At 43.3% G+C, this 13,439-nt stretch overlaps 1 protein-coding gene across 4 annotated transcripts in view; it reads right to left on the reverse strand.

Moving 5' to 3' along the window:
• Positions 1-13,439, reverse strand: part of LOC119446059 (ADP-ribosylation factor-like protein 6-interacting protein 1) — a 52,682-nt gene that overhangs the window by 35,375 nt on the left and 3,868 nt on the right. For all 4 annotated transcript variants that reach the window (XM_049663864.1, XM_049663866.1, XM_049663863.1 and 1 more), the window contains exons 2-5: positions 12,084-12,214; positions 9,995-10,114; positions 8,080-8,197; positions 3,022-3,106 (exon numbers count right to left, since the gene is read on the reverse strand). In XM_049663864.1, the coding sequence (XP_049519821.1) occupies positions 3,022-3,106; positions 8,080-8,197; positions 9,995-10,114; positions 12,084-12,214 (454 nt within the window). The remainder of the gene's footprint in view (positions 1-3,021; positions 3,107-8,079; positions 8,198-9,994; positions 10,115-12,083; positions 12,215-13,439) is intronic.

Genomic DNA, 13,439 nt, shown 5'->3' on the forward strand with positions numbered 1-13,439 from the left:
TTAGTAATTCCCACTAGCTGTCTTCACCAGCTTGTGCGTTATTATACCGCATCAAATGCACGTAAACTCTTTGCCAGTAGTCACTCATCGCACTTGCTGACAAGCAATCAGCTCAGAATTGTGTGGTGTGGTGCTGCAAAAAAAAAAAAAAAAAAAAAGTGCACCCTTGCTGTCTGCATACCCGTGCCCCTTGCTACTGAGAGGCTGGCTCTCCCGCAAGGTTCAGACGTTTAGTGGCTAAGTGTGCTTTACAGGCGAAATTGCGCCAGCAGCGCTAAATTATCACAACATTCAGCACCATATCTCCCCAATATTCTTTGACTAGATAGAAACAAATGCTAAGGACCGTGTTTACTCCTGCACAGCCAGCAACATATTCGATTTGATTCGAATATTCGTATCCAACCGAACATTCGAACATTAAAAATATAATATTTGATCTTTACGACTATTAGCACGACACTATTTTGTGGGCGTGGGTATTGCGAACCTCCAAAAATGGCTTCGCGGACCCCCATTTGAGAACCACTGACTTAGTCAAATAAGTCGATCATTTTTTGTGACACTCCATCTGACGGAATGTGCAACTGCAGCCAAACTTAGTGGTTCACAGCATGCTCCACGACAAAGCATGGGAGCGACACAAGGTAAAGCTGCACATCGTCAAATCCTGCCATCGCCTCCCTTGCTGCCAAAACTCTTGGTTCGTTGCTGACACTTCAACTGGTTGCTTTTGTTGACATTCATGTCCTTTCTGCCATAGATAGCCTTTAAGTCATCGTCGGTCACCAGTTATGATTATATCATCGCTTCAGGATCAACTACGACGTATTTGTCAGCTGTCGCTGCCCACTATTGTGCGGCAAGCAGCGTACCACTTGAGATTCACTGAGCACTGCAGCAGGACTGCTTGTAATGCTTGTTGAGTGCATCGCTTGGGCTGCTATTAGCGCAGTGTGAAGTTCAGTCGTAAAGTTCAGTGCGTTTGTCGTAAAGCAACAAATCAGCCGCCAGGGACACCTAAATGCCTTCGTTGTACCGGCAAATTTGTTGTAGTCTTAGTTGTAGAGGCACTCATAATACATATGAAAGATAGGAATTTGGCCAGGACATAATCAACCTTTTGTTATACAGGTCATTTGTTGTACAGGCGTTCGACAGTACATATGTTATCAAGACAATATGGCATCTAATACATCAAATCGCATGCGTAGCACTTACTCTAAAAATAATAATTGTATGTACTAGCAAACTTAGCATACTAATTTTGCTTGTGTGGAACAGGGGTTATATAAGCCTGTAGTATTCCGACTTAGAAAATGAAAATATCCCTCACAATAAAACGCATTGTCAAACGCAGAATCGAGTACGACCCTAAATCTGCGTTGCCATATCGCCATCGACGTTTTATTGGCCGCCTCGTACGCACTATATGCTTAGCTGCCGTAGCTTCCTCCAAGTGCTGTAGTACGTGTGCTTAGGCTGATCTACCTTCTGTCTTCCCGTTTTCTGCGTTTGCTCTGTCAGCATGAAAGTGCCGACTGCAAAGACACGCCTCGTTCATCATGATGCTACATTTAAAAAGAAAGTGATCATGTGTGCAGAGACGAATGGAAATTGGGCCGCATCACAGGCATTAGTAGTTCTCGAAACTTGTATGCAGGACTGGCGCAAACAGAAGGAGAGGCATTCTACAACGGCGGCTGCTGCATATGCAACGGCCATGTGGGCCCTATCTTGAAAGCGATCTGCGATGTGGACAGAGTCTGCGCGTCCAGGCGCACCGAGGACTGATAGCTTCATTCGCACTGTCTTCTGGTCGCTTAGTTCGCGTTGAAGCGAGAGGCAGCATGAAGGTCAATTCGCTCGCTCCTGCTATAGCATTTCCTCACTCCAGCTTTCTGATGAGAGTTCCCACGGTCATCGAGTGAGACGTGTTCATGTTTGCTTGTGCGCGCGTGACACCATGTTTGTTAATTTAGTTAATAAGCGAATGTTTACAAGTATATATGGCCGATAAAACTACTATCCTTACTTTGTATAGCTGTCAACTAATTTGTTATCGCAAACAATGCTTCCCCTTTTGGGCGAAACTGCAACTTTTTTATTCATCGCAACTTTGGTGCAATGGGAGTAAATATTTGTTTTTCCAAATGAGCGAAAGTTGTATTTCGGTATGAAAGCATAAGGTGCGTGGTAGTGTAAAGTGTGTAAAGTGTAAAGGACGGAAAACAGGTGCACATTACAATTGAGGGCGTTTTTTTTTCTTTTTTGCCATGGAAAATGGGTGTGCGTTAGAATAGAGTAAATACGTAAAGTCGGGAAATACCCAGCTTTGCAGCAGATGATTCCCAGTAGTGGCACCGACTTATGTGTGCATAATACAGTGCATAGACACTACTTTTGCTGCCACATGCGGCTGCAGTGCATGCAAACAAGAACTGCATGAGATGTGCAGGACATTTTATTTTCAACATAATAAAAGCAAATATGCTGCAATTTAGTTTTAGAACTCCAGTGCTTCAGATGTTGAAGAACTGGAGTTCTTGAAACTTGAACTTTTTATTTGTTTAATCTTATATGCAATGGATTTTAGATTTTCTGATACCACTTGAAACATTTCAAACATTTATTTTTTTTAATGTTACTTCAACTGATTGAAATCCTGTATGAATGCAGCATTACAATATTGTTTTGACGTAACTGCGGTTTCGTTCCTCTGCCCCGTATATCTACTTATGCTGGCCCTCATACACACCCAAGCTACACTGTTTCAGCTTTTCGACTGTGATCCCTTTCCCCCTTTATTGTATAGGGAATATAAAGATAATTCTTAATTTTCAGCAACATCTATGGCACAAGAAATGAGTACACAAAACAATGGCCACTTCAGGTCAATCCAAAGCCAGCCAACATCAAAACTGAGAAGCTGTCTCACAGAAGCATTGCAGACAAACACTTAAGCAAGCCACTGATGGAAAGTCACATATAAGATGAAAAATATTTGCACTGCATTCTCACCAATGAGATAAGTGAGGAAGAGGTTGTCAAAAGCATTCCCAATCCAAGCCACCACAAGGAGAGAGATCAGCACCGCCACCACATACTGCACACAGCACAAAGAAGACAATGAAGCAGAACTACGTAGTATTCGCTTATACACCGAGTCAATGTCTTACAAGAAAAGTAACAATGAGATTAAGCACAAGTAACAAAGAAAGCTATACAGTATATAGCAGTACTGCAGCCTAAGTAGTCAGCTGTGAGCAGAAGGAATGCACTCTGGATGAATCCTCAAGAATAAAGGAACAACTGTTCCATTTGCCAGGAGCTTCATTTGCTGCAATCATGTCTTCAAAGACATACAAGACGCTGTTCTCAAAATATGGTACTAATGCTAACTTCACAAACTTAATGTAGTTGCACCAAATACAGTGGAACCTCGTTGATACGATCTTCGTGAAAACCAGAAAATAAAATGTATCATCCAAAGCAAGCCCCAAAACGTAAGAAAACAGGCTTAGGCACATGGTGACAAACTCGCTAACAAAGCTTCCTGTGGCGCTGAGTGGTACTGCTCCGCATAAGACGTGCGTTATGCGGAGCAGCATCACTCGACATCACGCGAACTGCAGCCAACACACTTTTATTGAGCAACTTTAAAATAGCTAGTCAGTTCTCGCTGAACTTTCTTTTTTTCCAAGTTCGTAAACAAGTTCTTTTGAAAGTTAAAACGAAGCCGCTGTTTCCTTCGATACCCAAGGACCACACAATGTCATTGGCCTTCTCCTGTAACTTTGCCGTCGATGTTAACACCTGCTGCTCTCACCTCCTTAAACCAAGCCAGGAGGATGTCTTCCATTTGCTCCATGCTGCGCATTTTTTATTTGCTTTACGCTGGCTGATGATGGTGTTCAACATTGAAACCGGCAAACCAAGTTCGTTTGTCAGATCCACACACTTCTTTGGGTTTTCGAACTTGTAGATGATATCGAGTTGTTCTTTCAAAGTCAGCGCCTTGCACTTCCTTGACATGGCCACGGAGGTCACGGCACCACGAGGCCAAGAATTCCGAAACAAAGGAACACCGTAGAGCAGCATGACACGAGTGATAGGACTGGCGGACGAGGGCAGGCGCTTCATTCAGCCACGTGACCGCATAAAGATCTTGCCAAAAAGCCAACCAAAACGAGCATGAGCGAAAGCTGACGTGAGCAGACGAAAATAGCGGTCGGGCAGGTCCGCATGACACCAGTTTCCCGCGCGTACAGCACTGAAGGGGCAGCTCTCATTGGTCTGCTTCGCTAGCGGCTCGTTTGCCGCTGGGGCATGTGGCAATTTAAATTGGTCCAGGACCGATACCTCCCACGGCACGAAAAACCCACTTTAGGGTAGCTTTTGTGGCACGCGTTTTGCCGCCGCTGGCACGCATCGTGCGTTTTCCCGCTAGTGTCACCGGCCCTTAACACGTTGTTCGTGGGTCGTTGAAATGTTTTTAATCTAGTACACTTGAATATAAAGCTACGAGTTACAGAATACCAGTTTGCAGTCGTATCATCCAATTTCAGGTGAAAATGCGATCGCATCAACTGCGTGAAAATACATTGCTCCTACATTGGCCGGGAAAAGCAAAAAAAAAAAAAAAAAAAAACATATCACCCCGAAAAACGTATTACACAGAATCATATCAACGAGGTTCCACTGTACAACAAAAGAAAATCAGACAAATACTGATATTAGATCATGGCTGTTTTCGTATGTTTTACAAACTCTGCAGCTATGAAATACAAAACCGCAATACCTGTTAAACATTGTGGGCCGCTGAAAATTGAATATTCAATGTTTGTTTATCCTCCATAGCTGCGTCATCCTGCAACCTGCCTACATCATAGAGAAATCCCTGTGAGATTGCCCTTTGTAGGGGTACATTATTATGCTTGTAAACAACAATTTGGAGCAGCAGCCACTCTATGAAAGCCGTTGATGGCCTCGGACATCCTCGATGCGATTTCATTGTGCAGGCCCTGCTGCTCAGCACAAGACCATGGGCTCGATTCCCAACCATGGCAGCCCCATTTCGAGATGACGGAATGCAAATACACTCATTCATGTGGGTTTACGGGTGCATTAAAGAACTTCCGGTTTGCAAAAACTAATCTGGAGCCCTTCCATTATGGTATCTCTTATACGCCAGGTGTTGCTTTGGGATGTTTAATTAAAGCTCATCAACTGACCATCAATGGACTGATCAATGAAGCAATGTGTAGGTGACAGTCCTCCACTGCAGATGTTAAAGCTAGCCACAGCTTGCTCACAGGGAAAACAGATTCCTAAGGGGCCAGTTGAGCGCAGGGTGCAGAATAAACACAAGGAGGAAAACTTTAAATAATGCACATACCATGGAAGCACTAGGATTGGCTTGCTCTGTTTTTAACTACACTTTTAGTTCTATTTGCTTAAAGCTAAGAAAATTTTGATTCTAGGTTCCTTTCCTCTTTGCAGCACCTAAATATAAAATGCTATTCCATTTAAATCGCCATTTTATTTAAATGAACTCTTCGTTGTGTATTCAATGCAAAGAGAGAAAAACAATTACAATCAGAAACTAGGTTTCCAGGAAAACAAAACAGCCAAATGCAGGCAATACTTAACATATGTTAAGTTTACAGTGACTAGGTACCTAGTATGAAGTGAGCCACCCTGTATTGCAGCCAGGTGTGCCAGGGAATCTAACAAGAAGTATCCACACCATCCATAAGCTTTTTTTTAGCTTTTAACTCTGCGCTCAGCAGCTCATGTCTACAGTATGCTTGATTTACAAGAAATACATGGCAAGTCATGCAGCGATGAAAATAAGAGAAACTGTTCTAGAATCTCAATTGGGGCAAACCAAAGCCTGAATTAACCAAAGCGTTGACAGGATGGATAAACTGGGAAAGTCGGTAAGGTAGCATACTTAATTGCAGTGTGAAAATATTTAGACAGAGACAAGAATATAACTTTTTTAATGCGATTAACATTCTTTGGGAACTTCACCCATTTTGTGGTACGTGTGTATGAATGTATGTATGAATGTATGTATGAATGTATGTATGAACGTATGTCCACGCATAACCTCTTTCAAGCTAATTTGGGACACTGGGTACCATGACAGAATTGGTAGAGCACTGGGCTGCTGTGCTTAGGGAACCAGGTTCGAAGCAGACCGTGGGGCCCAAACTGGGGCACCGAGTACGTGCCACTGGTTATGTGCCGCTCTTCACTAAAGCTCCTTCATGCTAACTTGGGTCCCTGGGTAAGTGCTATTGGGCATGTGCTGGTCTTCAATGATCTTTCATGCCAACTTGGGTCAGTGAGTATGCGCCACGAAGTACGTGTCACTCTTAAAAATGTACTAACGAGGCAAATGTGTGATCCAAAGTCTAATAAATTTGGCAGACTCAACTGTAGTTGCCATCTATATAATGCAAAGCATTACAACACAAGACGCCGATGCATGCCGAGCTGGTGGGGCTCGAGATGTGCTTTGCCGTTTTTGCGGCTTCAGCGAGCTTGTGTTTACGCTCCTCGAATTCTGCCTGGGCTTCTTCGAGTGGAGCATTTTAATGGGTAGTTTTGACATGCCCACTCGGCAGTGAATTGTTGCGGCATGAGATGCCCGCATGCGTGTAGCTGGTGGGGCTCGAGCGACCCAAGACGCACTTCGTTGTTTTCCTGTTGCATAGTATTTTAAGACGGTGACGAGAAACCGAAACGATATCAAGCTGGTGGGCCGACGTTGAAATATGCTGCCCACGACGCCACCATAGCGAAACATGATGCTCACTTCGCACCGCCTGCAGCAGGGAACTGCGATGCGTTTGGGTTATCAGCTATTAAAAGCATGCAGTCTGCTTCCAATGACACTACGTTCCACACACTGGTGGCGATAGCTGTAAATGCGGTGTGCGATGATCCGGGCGGAGATTGGCCAGTACCGGAATAGAAAACCGAGTACGCCGTTTTCACATGAGACGGGCAGGCAAGTAGTATTGTGGGGTAGCTGCGGCAGCGGGCGGCTACTGTTCTTGATGGCGCGCGCCTTGCGCTTTTACTTGTTTGCATAGGATCTAGCGGTAAAAAAGTATTGGGTGACTTTTTGTGTTCTTGATCGCGAATGTTGGCGCTGGTAAATCGTATGTAATAGAATCGTATCAACGAGGTTCTACTGTATATTCACACACTAGCCACGTGCAGACTTCGATGTGGCACCGCTAGATAGCGCAGTGTGTCTGGAGTGATGCGCGAGAGAGGAGCCTGGCTACATACGTGCCTCATATGTGACATGTTTCGGTGGTGGCAATGGGCAACCAGCGCTGAAACTTCGCGTGCCAGCAGCAGCGCCATAAGGCAGAGCCTAGCGAGTGGTAGAAACAGTTTTCAGCCTCACATGCTGCGATTTCGCGTTATCAATTCCACCGCTCATCTTGAGGTACATGTGTCCAGGTTTTGGCCTGACTGGCAACCGGCATGATAGACCGTATGAGCGCATGCGCTTTTCTCCACCGCGCATCAGGTTGATATTGATACAGGTGCGTGTCTGCTATCATCCAAAATGTCGTACCATTTTCGGGGCCTCCCTATTGGATGGCGTTAGCATATTTCAGCTGCACACCCAAACTGCCGTAGTGCCTCCTGGCCTGCGGTGGTTCCCCAGACGACGTGTCGCTACATTGCTTCAATGCTAATCGCATTAACCTTGACATTCATTGCGAGATAGGTTCTGCTGAAATTTTTTCGCTGTGTCAAAATCATTTTGATTTCAAACTAAATACGAAAGCTTTGACAGTTAGTTACAGACAAGGAGCAGGAACACCCAAGGCCACAAGCCTACATTCAAAGGAAGACAGGCCCTGAGAAGCGCAGAGATCAATGTTCGTAGCGCGGGACAAACAGAAAGACAAAAGAAGGTTGAAACACAACACCTTCTTGCATCGTTAGTAGTGTTCACTCGGCGGTACGAACATCGAAGATCATGCACCAACATGCCGAAATTTCAACCCTTCTAAAGCATAGAGAGCATGGCTATAGATGACGCACCGCCTTGGGTTTGTCCTGCTTTGCCTTCTTGATGGATGCGCAGGCACTGACCACTGAGTGCCATGCATGCGTCACGTCAAGGCATATCTCGTGCAGCTGGCGTTCATGCTGGCTGGTCCTGGGGAAGCGAGAGAGAAAAAACAGACCTTAGTGAAACCACAGTACAGTAACAGCGATAGCTGCGACACTTTAACTCTTTTGTTACGGTGCCTATACAAATCGATCAATTCGATCGACAGATTTTCTACACAATGTTAAACATTTTCGTTAGACTTATTTTACTACCAACATCATGCACCATCTGAAATGACGACTGAACATTAACTATTTGTCATATTTTACAATATTTGGCAGATTGGCGAGTATGGCAAAATAAAAATTTGACTGGAGGTATCGTCGAAACTAGCCCCCACTGCTCCTAGCACTTCTTCAATAAAAAGATGCAAAATTTGCACTTTGGTCAACTCGGTAACATAATTTTTAAATGACAGCAGCAGCAAAGACGCAGACGCTTCTCTCAGGTTGTCAACTTTCCGATCCAACATATAAACTGTTTTTATAATGATGTCTCAAACAACAGTAGATGCTCATGAGCGCGTGTTATTTTGATAATTGTGTTCGACTAATATCAAGTGCAACTTTCTTTTCCGCACCGTAGGTTGCTTTTATCCATCATTGATTCGACAGCGTGTGTGCAAATTATTATGAGTAATCCTTCCCGTCGTGTGTCTTTTTTTTTTTCACAGAATAGCACACAGTCGATTTCAGACCGATCTTTGACTGAAGCTGGAGCAGCTGTTTAATCTCTTACACTTTGAAGACCGTGTGTACAAAGTGCCCTTATTCATTACTGTACAATATTTCGCAACATTACAAGTCACTGTAAAGCACTGTACAGGAACTGAACAAAGCATGTGGCGGCTCCAGTTCCAGTTGAACACGCATTGAACGACCTTGCTTGCATAGAAAAGTTGACTGAATGCAATAATCAATTATGAGGAGGCTCCTGCATGCTTCCTGACCTGACAACCATTGCTTCGCGAGCCTAAAGAATGCATTAAAAACAAACCAGGTGCCTGCTGCAAAGATTACAAACAATTGCTCCTTGTACAATAGGAACTTACCCGTTTTCACATTTGCAAAGCTTTTCTGCATGGCATGGACATCACTATGGCTAGTATTGATGGCAGCAAATTTTTTTTTTTTCCGCGATCTTACAAAAGTTGGGAACTAGGAACCAGGTGCATATTTTGTATATTTAAGATTTTTTTACTTAGTTTTTTTACTTACTAAAAATAGAAATTATTGCTTTTATTCATGTTCTTTGAGACGCTTCTTTGAAGTTGCCTATTAGAATTCTCAAAAATTCTCTGAGCAATTATTACCGATATACATTCATTCAAAACACCAGTGATCAGGCTACAATTTTATGTATCACAGTATACGTAGAGACTACCACATCTCGAAATAAAATGGTAAAACATAAAAGCATAAAAATGAGCACATTTCTAGCGGTTAAGCCCTCACATGTACTAATGAATGGTACCAGTTTTCTCTGACAGCGATTTACACCGTACAGCTTGGCTCGCATTCAAAAATCTTTTTTTATGCAAGAGTGTTTCCCTATTGACCAATGCCCCAGCGCCAGCCACATATGACGGCAATTGTTGAAATAACTGGCAACGACCACGGCTATGCCCAATCGCAGAGTGGACTTTGCAAATATAGGCTCGATAGCTCTTCATCCTTTGCCCATAACAACAGGCAGGAGTGGCATCAGCAGAAGCCTCAGCTTGCTTGCATGCAAATAGGGCAGTTTGAACAAAACGAGCATCCAATTAAAATTTCTAACTTTATTGGACTACCACATGGAAATGAAAGGAGGGGGAGAGCAACAGAAAAGGTGCAGTCTTACCATTTGTCTGGACTGCAAAGCTGGGCAAGCAGCAGTGGAACCAGATAGTCGAGCAGGCATGCCAGCATGCCAATCAGCGAGAAGGTGGTCAGCAGGGACGGCTCCAGATACCACAGCAAGCTGCACAATCATTTCACGTTTTGCATTTATACAGTCAACTTCCATGAATCCAACCCTGACATGACCAACAAAATTGACCTAATTACCCATCGGGCCAAATTAAACACGAGACAGAAAAAATGACAAAACACACTAGTTATTCATTTGGCAGTATTTTCCCCAATTCTAACATCCCCGAATTTTATGCGCACATGCTTTTTATGGGTTCAAAGTAGAAAACTAACAGAGAAATGACCAAAGTACTAAACGAAGCACAAACCTAACGTGCGCCCATTTTTTAACAAATGTAGCCTGCCTCCGATTCTAGCAATCTGAAAAGGATGAAAGCAACAAACTCTATTTTCACACAATGCAAATTTATTTACACTTAATGTCCATTATTGTTACTCTCAAGGCAGCACTTTATTGCTGTCTATGAACCACAACATATTTTTCTACGTACTGCCCGCACTGCGAGTTTGACATTCTGCATTTATCAAATGACTCCACCACGATTGCAAACAGGATGGTGGTGCCCGCCTAGACTAATCATTTTGCTAGTTCGTACCGCGAAGCATGCAACTCTCCAGAACACAAAAAAAAAAAAAAAGACATGTGGCAAGACTTGTTGCTGTTACCATAGCATGCAAAATAGTCCATCTTGTGAATGAGCTTTCGTAATCAAAAACTGAAAGTGGTGCGTCCTTATTGTCATGCTATGGCAGAACTTCTACCGCTATCTTGAGATGGCTATGCTGGCTCTGAAAGTAGGCTGTTGCTAACGCAGTATTGGTTTTGTATCCGACTGTATCATGCAGGCAATTGTCGGATAAGTTTTCTTGGAAAAAAGGTGTGCATTATAATCGGGTAACTACTGTAATCATTCATTGTGAGCTACCACTTTCGCTTGAAAATCTCACTAAGGCAGGCCAAAAACAGATGTTTTTGGCAGGAGGTAACACGTTTCCGACGCATTCACTGTATTCCAGTCCTGCCAAGACCAACACTGCAGCCACTGGGTCACCAGTTGGGCGAGACGCTTGTATGCTGACTTTTAAAGTTCAAATTATCCAGTGAAGGCCAATTTTAGGTTCGGAATAATGAAAGTTTGGGCCCATAGAAATGTATGGGCACCGGCCAGGGCCTACCTCTGGGATCGAATTAACCGAAAAATGAAATTAACTGGCGTCGACTTAACAGACACCTACTGTATAAGGATAAACTTATTGACCACATCTGCGCATACGGCTGTGTGTAGGCAGTAAGGATAAAAATAAAATTCGAAAGTTCTGCTCTATGCTCTCCATAGAATTTAAGAATGCTGATTATCTTCTTTGCGATCAACACAGATAGATAGGCTCAAAACGGCTGAAGTAGGCAAGAAATGCTGATCGCATTAATATCTCATTCAGGGGCTTTTCACAGGTAGCATCATCACCATGCGCAAGCAATTCATTCTGCCTGCACAGTATCAAGCAAGTATCAAAGATTTGATGACATTTATATTAAAGTTGGTGTTCTACATTTCAGGACGATTTTCTTTCTACATTGAAATCTGCTATGTCTACCCAATGATTAAAATCCCCTTCACACAACCCTAGCCACTACTGAACAACACAGCACAATAATAAACATATATTAGCTAATGTTCTATGATTAAGAAGAAAATTGACTAACTATTTTTTTATACTTAAATAATTAATTCTTAGGCTTGTTGTATGTTTTTCCCTAATGCTTGTATTCTGTTCTAGATTGTTCCCATATATATAGAATAATTATCACGTACATATATTAACATTTCCTTACACAATTAAAATGCCTTATTAGTAACTTTTCTGTGTAGCCACTACCTACTGTATTGTCATTTGACATATTATAAAGGAAACAAAATAAAAAGGAGGAAGGACACTAGATAGTTGAACATGAAAGTTTTGAAACAAAAGGGTAGATCCCACGAGACTGTAATCATATGTCAACAACGGAAGCTCACACGAAGACAGTGGTGACAGCGCCGAAGATGCACGCAGGGTAGTAGGGCTGGCTCCAGAGCAGCACAGAGTTGAGAGGAAGCACCACCTCCCGCCATCCTTCCAACTTGAGCCTAAGCTTCTTGGCCTGCTCCTGCATTTGAAGGTGTCCACCTATCGTTACGTGCACCCCGGCACGCTAACTTGGGAGCGATCCATCTCCATTAGCATCGGTTAGAACAGGACCAAGCAAAAGAACACAGGACATGCCTTGTGTTCTCTGTGCTTGTCCCTGCCATAGGTAGTGCTGTTGAAGATGGATTGTTACCAACTTGCCCAATTTGCAATCCTAATGAACTGGAAGCCACGTTGCCAGGATGAGACTCAAGTTCCCTTCTCAATGACCTTTTAGAGAAACACTAAGGAAGCAGACTAAAACAGTTTAGACTGATAAAGCATTCTTTCGAAACATAATATTCATTAATACATGGTGTGAGAGTCAATGAGAGTCAATGTTTGATCTTTTAAATTTCATACCAAAATCCCAGCGTCAGTACGTCAGTGTGACGTCACAAATTTCAAAGTATTTTTTTCATATTTGGGCTGGTGTGGCTCAGTAAAGATTTTTTAATACTTGCAGAGTTCAGTCTTTGGCTCTTTTAGAACACGATGTAGTTCATCACTGCCAACAAAAAAATTAACTAGGCACGATTAAACATTGCGAAAATGTACAACGTCATGGCGAGATGGTGCAGGAGCTTCAAGATGGCGTTGTCAACTGTCTTGTTCTTGCGCCTTTTCAGGCTTGTCAAGCGTCTTCCCACGGTAAGAGTGCCATTTCTTTTTTTTTGGTATTGTAAAAGGATAATTTACTAACACAGCTCAAGTTCTTTTTCCCTCTAGTGTTCCTGTAATGTGGCATCCTACTGTTGCGGATTACTGATAACATTGCCATGAAAGTTCACAGCAACAGTACTAAGCAAGCAGACACCTTTCATTTGACTCATTGTGTCCAGGGCATAGTGTAAGATATATACTCTTTAGGTGAGGACACTTGCGAGACGCGATCGACCAGATAAAGTAACAACGACACGCGCCGTTCGGCCCAGTGACGGCAGCAGATACCTATCGGCGGTATGACGCAACTTCAAGACAGGAAAGGTTTTCATCTGTTTAGTTGCTATAGCCACCACCGCTTCATGGGAAATCCGAAATGATTGAGTGATGCGTGAAAGTAGGTCACCGTGGTCAGGGGACAGCGTGGGGGAGAGGGCATGCATGCGTTCCTTGTCCGCGCAAGCTATCACCTGCGTTCTAACTGAAGTTGCGTCGTTCCGCCGATAGGTATCCGCTGCGGTCACTGGGCTGATAGACGCGCG

This window comes from Dermacentor silvarum, chromosome 3, assembly GCF_013339745.2.
Source record: "Dermacentor silvarum isolate Dsil-2018 chromosome 3, BIME_Dsil_1.4, whole genome shotgun sequence".
In the NCBI taxonomy this organism is placed as follows: Eukaryota; Metazoa; Arthropoda; class Arachnida; order Ixodida; family Ixodidae; genus Dermacentor; species Dermacentor silvarum.